At 44.2% G+C, this 21,164-nt stretch overlaps 1 protein-coding gene across 1 annotated transcript; it reads left to right on the top strand.

The window, feature by feature from the left end:
- The first annotated feature begins 943 nt into the window (after window positions 1–943).
- On the top strand, window positions 944–21,129 carry LOC139576840 (U5 small nuclear ribonucleoprotein 200 kDa helicase). The gene is made up of 44 exons (XM_071403365.1): window positions 944–1,335; window positions 1,696–1,859; window positions 1,971–2,142; window positions 4,172–4,364; window positions 4,481–4,635; window positions 4,732–4,884; window positions 4,980–5,079; window positions 5,201–5,337; window positions 7,116–7,196; window positions 7,376–7,549; window positions 7,666–7,803; window positions 7,964–8,119; window positions 8,251–8,421; window positions 8,607–8,800; window positions 8,934–9,057; window positions 9,221–9,370; window positions 10,440–10,550; window positions 10,646–10,777; window positions 10,925–11,113; window positions 11,294–11,491; window positions 11,639–11,791; window positions 12,875–12,955; window positions 13,084–13,167; window positions 13,255–13,361; window positions 14,311–14,429; window positions 14,551–14,705; window positions 14,833–15,022; window positions 15,155–15,328; window positions 15,507–15,667; window positions 15,794–16,021; window positions 16,157–16,348; window positions 16,515–16,693; window positions 16,827–16,978; window positions 17,083–17,191; window positions 17,323–17,431; window positions 17,526–17,715; window positions 17,860–18,024; window positions 18,187–18,308; window positions 18,485–18,628; window positions 18,802–18,978; window positions 19,099–19,259; window positions 19,475–19,556; window positions 19,663–19,755; window positions 19,949–21,129. Exons 1-44 carry the CDS (start codon window positions 1,291–1,293, stop codon window positions 20,096–20,098), a joined length of 6,414 nt encoding a protein of 2,137 aa, XP_071259466.1. The 5' UTR covers window positions 944–1,290; the 3' UTR covers window positions 20,099–21,129.
- Window positions 21,130–21,164: the final 35 nt, after the last annotated feature.

Raw genomic sequence — 21,164 nt, 5'->3', positions numbered from 1 at the left:
TCACATTAGAAGGGGTGGGAGATGAGGAAATGTTGGACGGGCAAGGACTTGATATGCAACTTGTAACTTGATATATAGTTTGAAGAAATAATAGATGAATACCCTCCGTCATGGTTTACATAGGCACATACAATACAGACACATTGTAATCCTCATAAAATCTTGATTATTCTAGTCTTTCATTAACATAATCAATCATAGAAACATAATGTGTTTATGTGCGGCACCTGGGTGATAAAAAATTATAGGATAATAATGAAATGGTGGATACCAGTGGATAGTACAGTATTTTACGTCTACTGTATACGTAGCCTAGTGTGTGTGTCCAGATAATTTGAGACTGGGTGGGCCTGAGGTGATCGCAGTACAGGAAGTATTTAGGAAGAGAAAATATCCAGGAGATGATACACTGTAACCTACATATTATAATACTATCCACCATTTTAATTGTATTTTTTTTTATCACCAAAGTGCCACACAGATTACTAGGCAATGCAATAGAGATTAGCGATCAGGCTATACACTACAGCTACAGTATATTGCAGTATGTACAAACACAAAGGGAATGGAGCAACTGCAGGCAATTTCCTAACTATGTTTTTTTAAAGAATGGCACAGCAGCCCAATTATTAGCTATGCCTTTGTTGGGCAGTATTCACAAACCTATATGACCTCTTGTCATTATATAATAGTCACCAAAGCCCAGCCGGGCTAACAATACAGTCAGTGGTGGTTGATGAGGAACAGTCTGAGCGGGGGTTTTGAACCTGGGACACCTGACCCAGCACTAACATATGGATGGGGATGCTATACTCTCACTATTAGTTTAGATTCTAGAAAACACTATATTTAATTAAATTGGCCATAGCTGTACTGCTTCGTCGAATTGATAGAGGTAACTGTAAAAAATATATAATTTCGAATTTGACCTACGACGCGGACGGAAGCGGAAGTAGTAACTGAAGCGCCGCTTGTTGTTGGAGTGAGCGTGTTCGCAGAAACGAATGGCTAACGCTTTTACTAACAACAAGTACATCACATATCGCTAACTGTATATATTGATACAAAGGATTTTCGCTTACCTCTATTTCTTGATCCAAGCACATCAACATTGGCTGTGGAGCTAACGTTAGCCAACCTTAGTATAGCATCCCCATCTTAGCTGGCTGCTCTAGAAACTCGCTAGCTAATGTTCAGCTAGATAACATTAGCTAGTCATCGTTCTTCCAGTGACACTGTAAATTGTAACTTTTGAACCACAAAAGTGCTTAAACTTTCATTCAAGCAATCATGGCGGATGTTACTGCACGTAGCTTGCAGTATGAGTACAAAGCGGTAAGTATGAAATTGAACTAAGCTAACTAACGTTACTTGGAGATGTTTTCACTCGTGCTGTATTGTTTTCTTGCGCCTAAGTAGTTTGCAGTAGTTCGGTAGTTATCTAACGTGAAACCGGTATGCTAATGTCTCTGGACACAGTATTGTAATTTCTACTGGTTACTAGCTAGGTAGTTAGCGAGAAGTTAGCCAGCTAACGTTAGTCTGTTAGCTAGCCAGTTTGTCCAATGTTGGCAAACGAATTTCTCTAAGTGTGTTGTTTTTGTGCTTCAGTAAGCGTATAACTAGCCAGCATGGTGAAGGCAAGTTTACATTGCTTTACCCTTCCTCTTAACTTTGTCTATTGTCCAATACTAGAACTCCAACTTGGTCTTGCAAGCAGACCGTTCGCTCATTGACCGCACAAGGCGTGATGAGCCCACAGGAGAGGTGCTGTCCCTGGTGGGGAAGTTGGTGGGAACCAAGATGGGTGACAAGTCCCAGAGGACCAAACCTTCAATGCTGGAGGAGAGACGGGCAAAGTAAGTACAAGTGCCTCTTCAAGTCTTTTTCTGGTGCATGTCTGAAACACTTCTTGACTGACTAACCCATGTATGACTATTCCCTCCACCTTTGTCTTTTGAACTGTGCAGGAGGAGGAAGAGAGATGAGGACAGGCATGACATGAACAAGATGAAAGGCTTCACCCTCCTGTCAGAGGGCATTGATGAGATGGTGGGCATCGTGTACAAGCCTAAGACCAAGGAGACCAGGGAGACCTATGAGGTCCTTCTCAGCTTCATCCAGGCTGCGCTTGGAGATCAGGTCAGAGAAATAACTGTTAACCTGTCTCGCCCCCGTTCCGCTAGCGGAACTCCTCCCACATTCCACTGAAAAGGCAGAGCGCGAAATTCAAAAAATATTTTTTTTCGAAATATTTAACTTTCACACATTAACAAGTCCAATACAGCAAATGAAAGATACACATCTTGTGAATCCAGCCAACATGTCTGATTTTTTAAATGTTTTACAGGGAAAACACAATATATATTTATGTTAGCTCACCAACAAATAGAAAAAAGCACAGACATTTTTCACAGCACAGGTAGCATGCACAAAATCAACCAAACTAACCTAGAACAAACCAAAGAAACCAAGAAACAACTTAATCAGATGACAGTCTTATAACATGTTATACAATAAATCTATGTTCTGTTCGAAAAATGTGCATATTTCAGGTATAAATCATAGTTTACATTGCGGCTACAATCAGAAATTGCACCGAAAGCAGCCAGAATTATTACAGACACCAACGTGACATACCGAAATACTCATCATAAAACATTTCTGAAAAATACATGGTGTATAGCAAATTAAAGACAAAGATCTTGTGAATACAGCCAATATTTCAGATTTTCTAAGTGTTTTACAGCGAAAACACAATATAGCATTATATTAGCTTACTACAATAGCTTACCACATTCATTCATCAAGGCACGTTAGCGATAGCAATAGGCACGTTAGCGTTAGCGAATAAACCAGCAAAAGATATTAAATTTCACTAACCTTCATAAACCTTCCTCAGATGACAGTCCTGTAACATCAGGTTATACATACACTTATGTTTTGTTCGAAAATGTGCATATTTAGAGCTGAAATCCGTGGTTATACAACGTAGCATAACGTAGCATAACGTGCTAACGTAGCATCTTTTTCCCAGAATGTGCAGATATTTCTATTAGACTCTCACCTATTCTGACCAAATAGCTATTCATAAACATTACAAAAAAACACATGTTGTATAGGAAACGATAGATCCATTAGTTCTTAATGCAATCGCAGTGTTAGAATTCTAAAAAATATCTTCATTACGACATAAGACTTAGTTATGGTAAGGGAATAACCAAAACCTGAGCGCAAAGCTACTTGTACACAGTTCGACAGATATATGAAATAGCATCACAAAATGGTTCCTACTTTTGCTGATCTTCTATCAGAATGTTGTACAATGGGTCCTTTGTCCAGAACCGTCGTTGTTTTGGATTCAGAACGTTCTTTTTCCCTCTTGAATTAGCAAGCACACTGGCCATGCAGCGCTAAGCTCGCCAACGTCAACAAAGTCGAACAACGCAACACGCCGAACGTCCCGAATAAAGTTCAATAATCTAATGAAACTATATTGAAAAAACATACTTTAGGATGATATTGTAACATGTATCAAATAAATTCAAAGCCGGAGCTCATATTCGCCCCATAACGACATGTTTCCAGTAGGCAATAACAGGTCCCCCCACGCGCCTTGCAGAAAACAGAAAATGGGTGACACGTTGTTCCAAGAGGGCTCATTCAACATCAGACAGAGATAATCAACTCCTTTTTCCTCCCACTTCCTCTTGACATCCAGGGGAAGGTGTATGACGTGCACGTATAGTCATGCGTATCATGCCCATTTATAGGCAGCGACTTGAACACAGCATCGATTTCAGACTTTCCTCTTCCTGGTCACAAAGTGTGCTGCCAAATGAGTTGTGTTTGACCCACAGACAAAATTCAAACGGTTTTAGAAACTAAAGAGTGTTTTCTATCCAATAGTAATAATAATATGCATATTGTACGAGCAAGAATTGAGTACGAGGCCGTTTAAATTGGGAACTATTTTCCCCAAAAGTGAAAACAGCACCCCCTATCCTCAACAGGTTTTAAGACACTTGTGCAATTATGTGTCTGTCTCAAGGGGTCATTGGTTTGAAAAGAATGAAGAACACTATGCAGACCATATATAATGGTGGAATGAACAATGTTCTATTCAAATCAATGACTTGAATATGCCTGTGCTGTATTTCTGTATCTGCAGCCGAGAGATATCCTGTGTGGAGCGGCTGACGAGGTCCTGGCTGTGCTGAAGAATGACAAGATGAGGGACAAGGAGAGACGGCGTGAAGTGGAGCAGTTACTAGGGCCTGCAGATGACACACGCTACCACGTGTTGGTCAACCTGGGCAAGAAGATCAGTGACTACGGGGGCGACAAAGAGCTCCAGAACATGGGTAAGGAAACAAACACAATGATGAAGGAATGTTTACATTATATTCACTCAACTGGATCATGCATTCATTTCTGGCTACTATTATGCACTAAAATGAACCAATGTTTCAACACACAGATGACAACATTGACGAAACATACGGAGTGAATGTCCAGTTTGAATCTGATGAGGAGGAGGGTGATGAGGACCAGTTTGGGGAGGTGCGAGATGACGGCTCAGATGAAGAGAGTGAAGGAGAGGAAGCAGACTTGGGCTGCACTCTGACAGCCAACGTAAGACCCCTCATTCACATAACACACACGTCTGTGTTTATACTAAACTAAAATGTCTCTTTTAACCATTGCACTAATTAAACATGTATCCTGTAGCTTGGTGTGACAGGTGATGTGATGACAGCCAAGAAGAAGGAGCTGCACCCTCGTGACATCGATGCCTTCTGGCTCCAACGTCAGCTCAGCCGTTTCTATGACGATGCCATAATCTCTCAGAAGAAAGCAGATGAGGTTCTGGAGATCCTCAAGGTATGTGTTTGTGTGTCTATTTGTTTCAGTATCTCTGCCTTTGTCTATGTGGTTGCCTTGGTCTCTGACTGACTCCCTGTCTCTGTATTCCACAGACGGCCAGTGATGACCGAGAATGTGAGAACCAACTGGTCTTACTGTTGGGATTCAACACCTTTGACTTCATCAAAATCCTTCGTCAGCATCGTCGCATGAGTGAGTACCTATCATTTCCACAACTAATGTACATTAAGTTAACATTTAGAGGGGAACTATAACAGCATGCATTGCCAAAATTGAGAGGTCACTCGTAATCAATTTCTCTGCTCCCTTACAGTCCAGTACTGTACCATGTTGGCAAGTGCTCAGAGCGAAGCAGAGAAGGAGAAGATCATAGGAAAGATGGAGACAGATCCAGACTTGTCCAAAGTTCTTTATCAGCTGCAGGAGACTGAGAAGGAGGATATTATTAGGGTAAGAAACCATCTTAATTGTTGTATTAATCACTGGATAAATCATTGTTTCTACACTGTGTACTGTAGACGTATTGGAACAGACTGAAATACATACAGTGGGGAGAACAAGTATTTGATACACTGCCGATTTTGCAGGTTTTCCTACTTACAAAGCATGTAGAGGTCTGTAATTTTTATCATAGGTACACTTCAACTATGAGAGACGGAATCTAAAACAAAAATCCAGAAAATCACATTGTATGATTTTTAAGTAATTAATTTGCATTTTATTGCATGACATAAGTATTTGATACATCAGAAAAGCAGAACTTAATATTTGGTACAGAAACCTTTGTTTGCAATTACAGAGATCATACGTTTCCTGTAGTTCTTGACTAGGTTTGCACACACTGCAGCAGGGATTTTGGCCCACTCCTCCTTACAGATCTTCTCCAGATCCTTCAGGTTTTGGGGCTGTCGCTGGGCAATACGGACTTTCAGCTCCCTCCAAAGATTTTCTATTGGGTTCAGGTCTGGAGACTGGCTAGGCCACTCCAGGACCTTGAGATGCTTCTTACGGAGCCACTCCTTAGTTGCCATGGCTGTGTGCTTCGTGTCGTTGTCATGCTGGAAGACCCAGCCACGACCCATCTTCAATGCTCTTACTGAGGGAAGGAGGTTGTTGGCCAAGATCTCGCGATACATGGCCCCATCCATCCTCCCCTCAATACGGTGCAGTCGTCCTGTCCCCTTTGCAGAAAAGCATCCCCAAAGAATGATGTTTCCACCTCCATGCTTCATGATTGGGATGGTGTTCTTGGGGTTGTACTCATCCTTCTTCTTCCTTCAAACACGGCGAGTGGAGTTTAGACCAAAAAGCTATATTTTTGTCTCATCAGACCACATGACCTTCTCCCATTCCTCCTCTGGATCATCCAGATGGTCATTGGCAAACTTCAGACAGGCCTGGACATGCACTGGCTTAAGCAGGGGGACCTTGCGTGCGCTGCAGGATTTTAATCTATGACGGCGTAGTGTGTTACTAATGGTTTTCTTTGAGACTGTGGTCCCAGCTCTCTTCAGGTCATTGACCAGGTCCTGCCGTGTAGTTCTGGGCTGATCCCTCTTCTTCCTCATGATCATTGATGCCCCACGAGGTGAAATCTTGCATGGAGCCCCAGACTGAGGGTGATTGACCGTCATCTTGAACTTCTTCCATTTTCTAATAATTGCGCCAACAGTTGTTTCCTTCTCACCAAGCTGCTTGCCTATTGTCCTGTAGCCCATCCCAGCCTTGTGCAGGTCTACAATTTTATCCCTGATGTCCTTACACAGCTCTCTGGTCTTGGCCATTGTGGAGGTTGGAATCTGTTTGATTGAGTGTGTGGACAGGTGTCTTTTATACAGGTAACGAGTTCAAACAGGTGCAGTTAATACAGGTAATGAGTGGAGAACAGGAGGGCTTCTTAAAGAAAAACGAACAGGTCTGTGAGAGCCGGAATTCTTACTGGTTGGTAGGTGATCAAATACTTATGTCATGCAATAAAATGCAAATAAATTATTTAAAAATCATACAATGTGATTTTCTGGATTTTTGTTTTAGATTCCGTCTCTCACAGTTGAAGTGTACCTATGATAAAAATTACAGACCTCTACATGCTTTGTAAGTAGGAAAACCTGCAAAATCGGCAGTGTATCAAATACTTGTTCTCCCCACTGTAGAAGGATAAATGATCACCTAAGCATTTAATGTTGGTTCCCTTGGTCTCAAACAACGGCTGGTGTTCATGTCTTCAGGAAGAGCGATCTCGCAGGGAGAGAGTAAGGAAGTCTCGTGTGGACAATGACTTGGAGTCTATGGACATCGACCATGGAGAGGTGAGGAGGACCATGAATAATGCACACATGACTATAGCCTGTCTATAGCCACTGTAATCCACAGACAATTTTCACATAAACTATAAACATTACACACATGTAGCAATGACATGCATTCAATATGAATACATTGATGCTAAATAAATCCTAACTTCAACCATTTACCCCCCCTCTCTCAGTCCATGACCCCTAAACAGTTGCTGGACCTGGAGGACCTGGCCTTCACCCAGGGAAGCCACTTCATGGCCAACAAGAGGTGCCAGCTGCCCGATGGCTCCTTTCGCAAGCAGCGCAAAGGCTACGAGGAGGTGCACGTCCCTGCACTCAAACCCAAGCCCTTCGCTGATGATGAGGTGTGTGTGCGCCTATGTATCTTTTTGATGTAGTCAGTACTGACGCTTCTAGCAAGTGAATGGTCTTATTTTCAAGAAATGTCACCCAAGCCTCAATTGATCATCTGTATTATTAGGTGCTGGTGACCATTGAGAAGCTGCCCAAGTATGCCCAGGCAGGTTTCGAAGGGTTCAAAACCCTAAACCGCATTCAGAGCAAGCTGTTCAAGACTGCTATGGAGACCGATGAGAACCTGCTGGTGTGTGCTCCTACGGTTAGTAAATAAACCACGGTCAACTATAATACACTGCTCTCTGCTCAGCACTCTGTCATGTTGCATATGTTCAATAGTGCCGTTGTTCAACTTGGTTTTTTGTTTTATAACTTATCCCAATGTATTTTCTTCCTCTGTCTATTCCACTGGGTGCCTCCAGGGAGCAGGTAAGACCAACGTGGCCCTCATGGCTATGCTAAGAGAGATCGGCAAGCACATCAACCTGGACGGAACCATCAACTTGGACGACTTCAAGATCATCTATGTGGCTCCTATGCGCTCACTGGTACAGGAGATGGTGGGAAGCTTTAGTAAGGTGAGACTTGTTTTTTTTATGGGGTCAGGACTCAGTGTTATATGCTGTCACGCACTTGAATTGCCAGGAGAGCTATGTTTGTATAATAAGGAATTTTGTGATTGTGTTTTGCATGTCTCCCTCCCTCCCAGCGTCTGGCCAGTTATGGCATCATAGTGTCTGAGCTGACAGGAGACCACCAGCTGTGTAAAGAGGAGATCAATGCCACCCAGGTCATCGTCTGCACCCCAGAGAAATGGGACATCATCACACGCAAAGGAGGCGAGCGCACCTACACCCAGCTAGTGCGCCTCATCATCATTGTAAGTACAGACACTCTCTCAAACTTAAATGGTCCTCTTATGGACTTTATGCAAGACCCTTTAATCAAACATCCCATTACTATTTCCCAAGCATTTACGTTATTTGACATGATTTTTTAAAACTGTAGTTATAAACTCATTGGGTGTAAGAGCTGTATGTAACTGAGTGTGTGTCTGGTGGTCAGGATGAGATCCATCTGCTGCATGATGACCGTGGGCCAGTCCTGGAGTCTCTGGTGGCCAGGACCATCCGCAACGTGGAGCTGACACAGGAGGACGTGCGTCTGCTGGGTCTCAGTGCCACCCTGCCCAACTACGAGGACGTGGCCACCTGCCTGCGGGTAGACCCCGCCAAGGGACTCTTCTACTTTGACAACAGGTCAGCCAGGGCTCAGGAAGGAGGGTCAATCTCTCCACACACTCTCATTTATCATCCTACTATAGATGAACAGGTTTTGTGAGAGGTTGGATTGAAAGCACAAATCTGACTGATAGTCTTTTCTGTCTTCCAGTTTCCGTCCAGTGCCCCTGGAACAGACATATGTGGGCATCACTGAGAAGAAGGCTATCAAGCGCTTCCAGATCATGAATGAAATTGTCTATGAGAAGATCATGGAGCATGCTGGGAAGAACCAGGTGAGGCCTGCTCAGCCTAGTGTTCTTCAACCATCATCTGACTCTGCATTGCCGCCAACACAAAACATGAGACCCGGAAAATCCTAATGTCTATCAGATGAGAAATATCAACAGACAGAACGTTCCACACAATCTAGTATTCCTGTGCTAACTTGTTTGTCAGGTGCTGGTGTTTGTCCACTCCAGGAAGGAGACGGGGAAGACGGCCCGGGCTATCAGGGACATGTGTCTGGAGAAAGACACCCTGGGGCTGTTCCTGAGGGAGGGGTCAGCCTCAACTGAGGTCCTCAGGACTGAGGCAGAGCAGTGCAAGGTGAGTTCATCTGACCTGGGGACTAATTTTAGCTAACAAAGCCTGTAGAATGTCCAGAATTCTACACACATCTGTCCCAAATCTGTGAATATTGTCATGGGAATTTCATAATTATAAGATTCTTATTTGCATAAAATAGACAGGGACCAGTCTTATTAAAATTAGATAATAGTATTTATTCTCGGAGCGCGCTCCCATTGAACCACAAACAACAGTTTATATACAAAATATGACGTCATTGGTTACAGAATGAATCTCCTCCTCTCGACCAAGACAAAACAGGTTCAAAAGTTCATCCCAACTCACCAGCGCACACACATGACACACAATATAACTGGATTAACTCCGGAAGTTTCACCATAATTTATTACCACTTTAGCAGACAGCTCCAGATAATGAAAAACCTAGGGAGTCACTCGCTGCCTTATCTAAACATCCCAGGGCTAAGTTGAGTCGGTTCAACCATAGGTTAACGATCCTTTTTGCTTACTTAATAACCCACAACACATACCTCTCCAACTAAGTTGGAATGGTGTTTATTATGTTTTAATTACTCCTTGTTCATGCTACATAATCCCTTATGAATTAACATTATTAATCAGAAGAGTTCAATTAGTTATAGTTCTATTTAAATGTAGATATTGTTTAGTCATTATTCATAAAATTCCTAACAGTAAAATAACAAATCTTTACAATAATCTGATTATTGAAGCTGCAATATGTAACTTTTTGGGCGACCAAACCAAATTCACGTAGAATTGTGAGTTATAGATCTGTGATTCTCATTGAAAGCAAGTCTAAGCAGCGGTAGATCTGTTTTGTGTGTGCTATTTCTATGCTTCCCGTTAAGTTTCATTTTTACATCTTTTGGTTTTGAACACCAACTTTAAACAGCTGAACATACAATATTTTTGATTATTGAAAATATATTTCACAGACGTTTAGATTTGTCACAAACTGAAATTAATTGAACTATTATAATTTTAGCAACCAGGAAATGGCGAAGCAATTTCTGCATATTGCCCATTAAAAAGAAAGGAACATTACATACATTTTTTTCATCCCCCAGAACCTTGAGCTGAAGGACTTGCTGCCCTACGGTTTCGCCATCCATCATGCTGGTATGACCAGAGTGGACCGTACCTTGGTGGAAGATCTCTTTGCTGATCGTCACATCCAGGTTAGTCTCTACTAACCTCTTTCCTTTCATACAGTCAGAGCTATTGTTACAATGTCACCGGACCTGTCTCACCGAAACGGCTCTGTCTGTTTCAGGTGCTGGTGTCCACAGCCACATTGGCCTGGGGTGTGAATCTGCCTGCACATACTGTCATCATCAAAGGCACCCAGGTGTACAGCCCAGAAAAAGGCAGATGGACAGAGCTGGGAGCCCTGGACATTCTACAGGTTAGTCTGCATTGGCTGGATTAGACTAGTGAGGTACATACACAGGGCTAGACTTCACTGTAGCAGAGTATTTTATGAGCTAAATAATGCTCAAACTCTGTTAGCTTTGTGAGTTTGAATGACACCTGTGTTCTGTGCTGTGTTCAGATGCTTGGTCGAGCGGGGCGTCCTCAGTACGACACCAAGGGAGAGGGCATTCTGATCACATCCCATGGGGAGCTGCAGTACTACCTATCTCTGCTCAACCAGCAGCTGCCCATCGAGAGCCAGATGGTGTCCAAGCTGCCAGACATGCTCAACGCTGAGATAGTGCTGGGCAACGTGCAGAATGCTAAGGTGAGCGTAAACTGGATTTACAACACCGCACACAACTCACCACTAATAACAATACAGACATGCTGTGGTTTGCTACTGAAACTACCTGTGGAGAGACTGGTCAACTAGAACCATTAGTGCTAACATTCAAACCCTTGCTGCTGTAGTGGTCTCACTCCTCCCTTGTTGTCTCCTCATCAGGACGCAGTGAACTGGCTGGGCTACACCTACCTGTACGTGCGCATGCTCCGTAACCCCACCCTGTACGGAGTCTCCCATGACGACCGCAGCTCGGACCCCCTGCTGGAGCGCCGCAGGATGGACCTGATCCACACGGCAGCCAATGTGCTGGACAAGAACAGCCTGGTCAAGTACGACAAGCGGACCGGCGCTTTCCAGGTACACACCGCTCTACACATGCACTCTGTCCAGTGGGATCAATGTAATGACACTGACCTATTGAGGCCTCTTCAAGATTCTATGGTGAAAGCAAAGATTATGCTATTGATATTCATAATAGATTATTTTTCTCATCCTTCCCTGAAGGTGACGGATCTGGGTCGCATCGCCAGCCACTTTTACATCACCCATGACTCCATCCAGACGTACAACCAGCTGCTGAAGCCCACCCTCAGTGAGATCGAGCTTTTCCGTGTCTTCTCCCTCTCCTCTGAGTTCAGGAACATCACTGTCAGAGAGGTATGCAGCACTCTAGAATAGGGATGGGCACGGTTATTAAAATATCCAAATGGGCGTTACTGTTCGCTTACTTGGGAGAGTATTAACTTTTGAGAGAATAAATATCGGCCTACTTTAACAATGAAAAGGCTTTGACTAAAATGAAATATGATTATCTATGTGACACTGTTACATAGCCTACAAGGATAAACCATTACATTTTTGGTTGTTGTTTAATGACAGTTTGTATGAGTGCGCCCCATTTAAAAAGATTCACCGGCAGCCTACACTCGTTTCACACGTGTAGCTTGTTGTTGTTGTCAGTCAATCAAAGCGCTGCTGCATTGAGGCTCCATGTGTAGCAAGTGAAGAGGGAGATTTCTAATCAATACAAAATGGAATTAAAATAACAGAATTAAGTTGGCTAAATGAGAAGGAGTAGGCTAAAACAATCAGCCAAGAGGTAGGCTGCTGTTTCTTATGAGTGGAGTTGTAGACAAGGACAGGAAGCTCATGTAAAAAAATACTCAATTAGTTAGCCGTGCTACGTTAGCTAGATAGATAACGGCAGCAACACGTTTTTCTATCATACCATCTGATAGTGCCTGTCTTGGCTGCATCAAATCGTTGTAAAGAAGCTAGCTAGCTAACTTACAGTAGCCAGTTAAGTTAGCCAGGTAGCTAGCTAGAGTCTTTAACTGGCCTGTAGCCAGCTAGCTTCTTTACAACGATTTGATGCAGCCAAGACAGGCACTACCAGATGGTAAGATAGATAACCTATGGCAGCAACAAGTTTGGCTACTTTCTCTCTCTCCCACACACACCCTTCTGCTGAAACAAGCAGAGGGCAGCACACCGGCTGTCTCCATTGAAGTTTGAAAACTTTTTTGTATTTTTTATTAAAACATGTATTTCAACTATCTGAATAGCCAGGGGAAAAAGGTGAAATCATTTAAAATGCCCATCCCTACTATGGAATACTATATTTAATTACAAAAGGCCACAAATGTTACTGAATGCTTTTGGCCCAGGTCTACACCAAACCAGCAACTGTACAGTAAAATGCTACAGATACATGAATGCTCACGTGGGGTCTTATTTCAGGAAGAGAAGCTGGAACTGCAAAAGCTGCTGGAGAGAGTTCCCATTCCAGTGAAGGAGAGCATTGAGGAGCCCAGCGCCAAGGTATAATACTACTACACGTGTCAATGTTGACACTGTACACTGATCAATGATATGGAACACCACTGCAGTATGTATTGCTAGAGCCCTGTTGCTATGAGCCAGTTCTGAGGTGGGTGTTCGTATTACAGATCAACGTGCTGCTCCAGGCTTACATCTCTCAGCTCAAACTGGAGGGCTTTGCTCTGATGGCTGACATGGTCTATGTGACGCAGGTAAGGCTATGTCCATTTGTTTGTTTGATTAGAGAGATGGTTTAAGTATGTTACCAGCATCTGACTGTTAACTATATCCTTCCTCAGAGTGCTGGAAGACTGATGCGAGCCATCTTTGAGATCGTCCTGAGCAGGGGATGGGCCCAGCTCACAGACAAGACCATGAACCTTTGCAAGATGATTGACAAGAGGATGTAAGTTAACCATTGCTGTTTATTCCTAGTTTTCACTGATGAACACCTTAGTCACCAGTCCTAGTGAATTATAGTGAACAAAAATATAAACGCAACAATTTCAACGATTTTACTGAGTTACAGTACATATAATCAGTCAATTGAAATTAATTAATTAGGCCCTAATCTATGGATTTCTTATGACTGGGCAGGGGCGCAGCCATGGGTGGGCCTGGGAGGGCATAGGCCCATCCACTTGGAAGCCAGGCACACCCACTGGGGAGCCAGGCCCAGCCAATCAGAATGACTTTTTCTCCACAGAAGGGCTTTATTACAGACACAAATACTCCTCAGTTTCATCAGCTGTCTAGGTGGCTGGTCTCAGACAATCCCACAGGTGGAGAAGCCGAATGTGGAGGTCCTGGGCTGGCGTGGTTACATGTGGTGTGAGGCCGGTTAGACGTACTGCCAAATTCTCTAAAACAACATTGGAGGTGGCTTATGGTAGAGAAATTAACATTAAATGATCTGGCAACAGCTCTGGTTGACATTCCTGCAGTCAGCATGCCAATTGCACTTCCCCTCAAAACTTGAGACATCTGTGGCGTTGTGTTGTGACATAACTGCACATTTTAGAGTGGCCTTTTATTGTCCCCATCACAAGGTTCATCTGTGTACTGATCTAGCTGTTTAATCAGCTTTTTGATATGCCACACCTGTCAGGTGGATTGATTATCTTGGCAAAGGAGAAATGCGCACTAACAGGGATTTAAACAAATTTGTGCTCAGAATTTGAGAGAAATAACCTTTTTGTGCGTATGGATAATTTTGGGGATATTTTATTTTAACATGGGACACCAACACTTTACATGTTGTGTTTATATTTTTGTTCAGTGTACATGATGAGGCTGGAATGAAATGTGATGTTCCTCTGGTCTTCTCTGTCTGAATGTGTCCCTCTCCTACACAGGTGGCAGTCCATGTCTCCTCTGCGTCAGTTCAGGAAGCTCCCAGAGGAAGTCATCAAAAAGATTGAAAAGAAGAACTTCCCCTTCGAGCGCCTCTATGACCTCAACCACAATGAGATTGGTGAGTCTGCTCTGCATTGCACCCCAAATGCCCCACCTCGATCTGGACCCACTAACACTACGCACTCATTGATTCATCCCCGGTTGTTGAAGTTGTCATTGAAAGTGTTTCTGTCCCTCAGGTGAGTTGATCCGCATGCCCAAGATGGGGAAGACCATCCATAAGTACGTGCACCAGTTCCCCAAACTGGACCTTGCCGTTCACCTGCAGCCCATCACCCGCTCCACACTGAAGGTGGAGCTCACCATCACACCAGACTTCCAGTGGGATGACAAGGTCAGTGGATCTGTATACTACCCTCAGGCTGTTAGTTTATAGCTGTTACATGGCTCAGATTAAATTTGGTTTTTCTTACTGTAACACACCCACACATTCATACACACCCTCTCTTTGGCCCATACAGGTGCATGGCTCGTCAGAGGCCTTCTGGATCCTGGTGGAGGATGTAGACAGTGAGGTCATCCTACACCATGAGTACTTCCTGCTTAAGGCCAAGTACGCCCAGGACGAGCACCTGGTCACCTTCTTCGTGCCCGTGTTCGAGCCCCTGCCCCCACAGTACTTCATCCGCGTTGCCTCGGACCGCTGGCTGTGTGAGTGCGACACTCCTCTGCCTAGCTCTTATTAGTAACTTAGTCGATTTAAACTGTGTAAGCAAATCTAAAGTTTTGGAGGATGTCAATTGAAAATGTTTCTCTCTCTCTCTCTGCACATATCTCTCTCAGCCTGTGAGACCCAGCTGCCGGTGTCTTTCCGCCACCTGATCCTGCCAGAGAAGTACCCCCCCCCTACTGAGCTGCTGGACTTGCAGCCTCTGCCTGTGACCGCCCTGCGTAATGCCGCCTTCGAGACCCTCTACCAGAACAAGTTTCCCTTCTTCAACCCCATCCAGACACAGGGTAAGACACACTCTGAGACTCTGAAGTGTCACCATTTGGGCTAACAGTTTCTCACTGCACCCATCTGACCTCTAAGACCAATGTGGCCCATTCAATGACTTCGATCAGGCACATACCTCTATACCTTTGTCGCTTACATTTTGAGTAAAATAACGTGTGGTATTCTCTGTTTGTCCAGTGTTCAACGCTGTGTATAACAGTGATGACAACGTGTTTGTGGGAGCCCCCACCGGCAGTGGGAAGACCATCTGTGCTGAGTTTGCCATCCTGAGGATGCTGCTGCACAACGCAGAGGGACGTTGTGTCTACATCACACCCATGGAGGCCCTGGCTGAACAGGTACAGGGTTATCAAGATGGAGTGTTTTCGACTTTAACATAATGTTGTTTTTGTCTGACTTCTGATTATTCGCACTTATATTACCCATTCCTTCCACCCCGTTTAACATCACTCGTGTGTGTCCAGGTGTTTGTTGACTGGCACCAGAAGTTCCAAGATGCTCTGAATAAGAAGGTGGTGTTGCTGACGGGAGAGACTAGCACTGACCTGAAGCTCCTGGGGAAGGGTGACATCATTGTCAGCACCCCGGACAAATGGGACATCCTGTCGCGCCGCTGGAAGCAGAGGAAGAACGTCCAGAACGTCAGCCTCTTCATCGTGGACGAGACTCACCTCATTGGAGGAGAGAACGGGGTAAGGCCATGATCCAAACTGATGAAACCTATATATCCACATGCCTAGTGCTTTGATTAGATAACAACTATACAATGCTTTTTTGACATGTGAAGTAAAATATATTGATATTCATACTCACCGTCTTGCTTGAAGCCTGTGTTGGAGGTGATCTGCTCCAGGATGAGGTACATCTCGTCTCAGATTGAGCGTCCCATCCGCATCGTGGCCCTCAGCTCCTCCCTGTCCAACGCCAAAGACGTGGCCCACTGGCTGGGATGCAGCACCACCGCAACCTTCAACTTCCACCCCAACGTCAGGCCTGTTCCTCTGGAGCTGCACATCCAGGTCTGTACCATGACTGTAATGTCCTCTCAACCTGTTACATCATCAACCTGCCCTTATCCAAATAAAACACCAATAAGGTTTTGTCCACAAAATATATTATTATCTGGCTGGATAATATCATATCTGCTCAATTTACCTTAATTGTAATGCCTCTCTCCTCTCTCAGGGCTTCAATGTGAGTCACACCCAGACTCGCTTGCTGTCCATGGCCAAGCCAGTGTACCACGCTATCATGAAGCACTCCCCCTCTAAACCGGCTGTGGTGTTCGTCCCGTCCCGCCGACAGACCCGCCTCACCGCCATCGACATCCTCACCTTCTGTGCTGCTGATGTGGTCCCTCAGAGGTCAGACCCATAACCTTTACACACTTTTTAATCTTTCTGAGTGGTGCAAGGAGTTAAAACTATGTATACAGTGTTGGTAGATGTTATAACATGAGGTCTCAGAGCAGTAACAGATGTACCTGTCTCCCTGTAGGTTCCTGCACTGCACTGAGAAGGACCTGGCTCCCTTCCTGGAGAAGGTGACAGACGGCACCCTGAAGGAGACGCTGGCCAATGGGGTGGGCTACCTGCACGAGGGCCTGTCCACTACAGAACGCAGGATCGTGGAGCAGCTCTTCAACTCGGGTACAACTGGCCACTCCCTTAGACCTGCTGATATAGTACATAGTTAGAGAAAGTATAGCGGATGATTGTTAAATGACATACTGTGTCTGGTCCTCTGTCTGCAGGTGCAGTCCAGGTTGTAGTGGCCTCACGCTCCCTCTGCTGGGGCACAAACATATCTGCTCACCTGGTTGTTATCATGGACACCCAGTACTACAATGGCAAAATACATGCGTAAGTAACACTGTTTGTTTATTATATATATTTTTGGTTGTTGTAATGACTACATTCCCTAGTCTATATCACTCAGAACCCCCCCTGCCTCAGTTTAAGTGTGTTAGTGACCCTGTCCTCTGTGTCCCCAGCTATGTGGACTACCCTATCTACGATGTGCTCCAGATGGTGGGTAAGGCCAACCGGCCCCTGCAGGACGATGAGGGACGCTGTGTCATCATGTGCCAGGGTTCCAAAAAGGTACGTCAGCAATATCCTCTTTTTCTCTCCATTTTCACTCAGTCACTCCATCATTCTGTAATTTTAAAACCTAATCTATTTTTCTCAAATCTAGGATTTCTTCAAGAAGTTCCTGTATGAGCCCCTGCCGGTGGAATCTCACCTGGACCACTGCATGCACGACCACTTCAATGCTGAGATCGTCACCAAGACGGTGGAGAACAAACAGGACGCAGTGGACTACCTGACCTGGACCTTCCTGTACCGCCGGATGACCCAGAACCCCAACTACTACAACTTGCAAGGTGAGACAGGCACACTTACAGCACTGGCACTGCTCTCTACTGTTGAATTGTTGAAATTCTAGACATGTAGTATTTTTCCATACCTGTAGTGTTTTTGTCTAGTAGTCTTATGTTAATGTGCTGCTCTCCATCTCTCCCTTCCAGGCATGTCTCACCGTCATCTGTCTGACCACCTGTCAGAGCTGGTGGAGAACACCCTGCATGACCTGGAGCAGTCCAAGTGCATCAGCATCGAGGATGAGATGGACGTGGCACCTCTTAACTTGGGCATGATTGCTGCCTACTACTATATCAATTACACCACTATCGGTGAGAACTACCACAACCAACATCCCATTGTCACTAAATATGGCTTTATCAGTCACATCACCTATGCTGTGAACCACCCCATAGACTAAGCAAATGTTAAAATAGAATACATACATTATACAGTATATAACTTGAGTTACTGATATTTTGTGTCTGTATCAGAGTTGTTCAGTATGTCCCTGAACGCCAAGACCAAGATCCGTGGATTGATTGAGATCATTTCCAATGCTGCTGAGTACAAGAACATCCCCATCAGACACCATGAGGACAACCTGCTCAGACAGGTAAACACACTAATGCACATCAATAATCATAATATGCACTTTTGCAGACTTACCCCACCCAAATAGCCATGTAGAACTGGAAGTAATGGAAAGTGTGAATTCATTGCTCACAAATACTAATCTGGAAACATTCTATGAAATTGTCATTAATCAAGTTGTATATGTTGTGTTTTCAGCTGGCCCAGAAGGTGCCCCACAAACTGAACAACCCCAAGTTCAACGACCCCCATGTGAAGACCAACCTGCTGCTGCAGGCTCACTTGTCCAGGATGCAGTTGAGCGCTGAGCTCCAGTCAGACACAGAAGAGATCCTCAGCAAGGTGAATGAGAAATTAATAGATGCGTTGGTGCAGTCTAAGCTGTGGTAAATGGACTCTGTAGAGCAGAAAGACTCTAGTATGACCTAGTGTTGAAGAGTTCAGAAAGTAGAGAGTCAGATTTGAAGTGTGCTAGTGTTTTAAAATCTATGTGTATGGTTGTGTGTCCTGTCCAGGCTGTGCGTCTGATCCAGGCCTGTGTAGATGTGCTGTCCAGTAATGGCTGGCTGAGCCCTGCGCTGGCTGCTATGGAGCTGGCTCAGATGGTCACCCAGGCCATGTGGTCCAAGGACTCCTACCTCAAACAGCTGCCCTACTTCACCTCTGAGCACATCAAACGCTGCATGGACAAGGTAACACATCCACTACTGCCTGTTACTCTATTCATTTGAAACACTTCCGTTTTCCAGACAAGGGATCATGGCCATCTTGATTTGGTGTGGATCTTGAAGCTGATCTCTCGTATTTCTCAGGGTGTGGAGAGTATCTTTGACATCATGGAGATGGAGGATGAGGATCGTAGTGGGCTGCTGCAGCTCTCAGACACCCAGATAGCTGACGTGGCTCGCTTCTGTAACCGCTACCCTAACATTGAACTGTCCTACGAGGTGGCAGAGAAGGAGAACATCAAGAGGTGATTTAAATGAGGGTGGTAGAGGGGAATAATTGTGGGGAAATAGGTTGACTGAATATAGAGATCAGTACCACAGGAAAATGTTTGTTTGCTTCGGAGGTTGTTAATTATAAGGTCTTTGCTACTTACTACTACTGCCCAGTGAATCTATAGACCATTGAGAATGAGAGAAGCAGAGTAAGTGAAGGTGTCTGGTCATATCTTTGTGTTTACAGTGGAGGTCCAGTGCTGGTTCTGGTCCAGTTGGAGAGAGAAGAAGAGGTGACTGGGCCCGTTATTGCCCCACTCTTCCCCCAGGTATGGATTATCACCACCAGTTTGTCAGAACTCCTCTAGTGATTCATTCAAAAAGCACAAACTCAACAATGACCATGTATAACCTTTGACTGTGTTGTTGTTTCAGAAACGTGAGGAGGGCTGGTGGGTGGTGATTGGAGACCCCAAGTCCAACAGCTTGATCTCCATTAAGAGGCTGACCCTGCAGCAGAAGGCCAAGGTCTGTTTAGAACCCTAACTGGACCTTAAAGAGCCAATACATGCAAGCATCTGCATATTTTGACAGTCGCCTACATGTAGGCTAGCATGTAAATGATCTAGCATCTGAAAGCCCAAAAGTAATCTTAAAGGTGAATACCCTCTGTGTCAGCATTGCTTGGCCTCACTCTCTGTGCCCTTTTCTCCCATTGCAGGTGAAGCTGGACTTTGTTGCACCAGTGCTGGGTGTTCACAACTACACACTGTACTTCATGAGTGATGCCTACATGGGCTGTGATCAGGAGTATAAGTTCAGCGTGGATGTGAAGGAGGCAGACAGCGATGGAGACAGTGATTCAGACTAATCAGGCATCAACAGATGACAAGTCATTTCTCAATTCAAGCTGGGATCAGTAGAGGTTGTTTGTTTTACAATGAACAAAAATATAAACACAATTTCAACAATTTTACTGAGTTGCAGTTTATATGAAGAAATCAATCAATTGAAATTAATTAATTAGGCCCTAATCTATGGATTTCACATGACTGGCAATACAGATACTTTCCAAAAAAATGGGCCTCAGGATCTCGTTGCGGTATTATTGTGCATTCAAATTGCCAATGTTCATTGTCTGTAGCTTATGCCTGCTCATACCATAACCCCACCGCCACCATGGGGCACTGTTTACATCAGAAAACCGCTCGCCCACACAATGTATTATGATCATGCTCTTTAATATGCCACGCCTGTCAGATAGATGCATTATCTTGGCAAAAGATAAACGCTCACGAACAGGGATGTATACAAAGCACAAAATGTGTGAAGTTTTTTGTGCATATGGAACATTACTGGGATCTTTTATTTCAGCTCATGAAACATGGGACCAACACTTTACATGTTGCGTTGCGTTTATTTTTGTTCAGTGTAGATGAGGCATTGAGTCACGTTTATAGTCAATCTCTCTTTGGACTGTTATATTCTATTGTGCTTGAGGTAATTGTCAGACCTTTTTGTACAATTGTTTAAATGTGTTCCAGTTGAGGATAGTAATGTGTATATAGTACCTAATTACTGAAGTCTGCTTACATTTTTAGTAAACAACTCAGTGTCTCAATTTGTCTAACTGTTTCACAACTCTGCAATCATGGTTGGGTACTTTCTAAATAATCTGTTACTAGTCAATTGTCAAACTCAGTAACGCAATCTGATTTCCCCTTAAGTCAGAAGACAAAGGATCCATCAAACGCATTGTGTGTAATCATAGTGGCCGCTGACTCGCTCAGGTGGAACAAGCTTGCGCCTTTCAAGACTAATTTGAATGTCATTGAACAGTCTTCATGTATTTTTTTCCCCTGGCAACAACTGATTAGTAAAAATAAATTCAGTTACTCCCAACCCTGTCTGCTATTAAGAGTGATTAATGATCAGCC

The sequence above is a fragment of the Salvelinus alpinus genome, chromosome 5 (assembly GCF_045679555.1).
Source record: "Salvelinus alpinus chromosome 5, SLU_Salpinus.1, whole genome shotgun sequence".
Taxonomy (NCBI): Eukaryota; Metazoa; Chordata; class Actinopteri; order Salmoniformes; family Salmonidae; genus Salvelinus; species Salvelinus alpinus.
The sequence above is the reverse complement of the archived record's forward strand: the minus strand, read 5'-3'. Positions and strand labels throughout refer to the sequence as shown.

What these genes read in the sequence shown, in the direction of transcription:
- LOC139576840 (XM_071403365.1), top strand. Translation starts at nt 1,291, where the DNA reads ATGGCGGATGTTACTGCACGTAGCTTGCAGTATGAGTACAAAGCG. An exon ending in TAGTGCGCCTCATCATCATT is followed by an intron (nt 8,422 to 8,606) that starts GTAAGTACAGAC and finishes TCTGGTGGTCAG; the next exon opens with GATGAGATCCATCTGCTGCA. An exon ending in CTCTGGAGCTGCACATCCAG is followed by an intron (nt 16,349 to 16,514) that starts GTCTGTACCATG and finishes CTCCTCTCTCAG; the next exon opens with GGCTTCAATGTGAGTCACAC.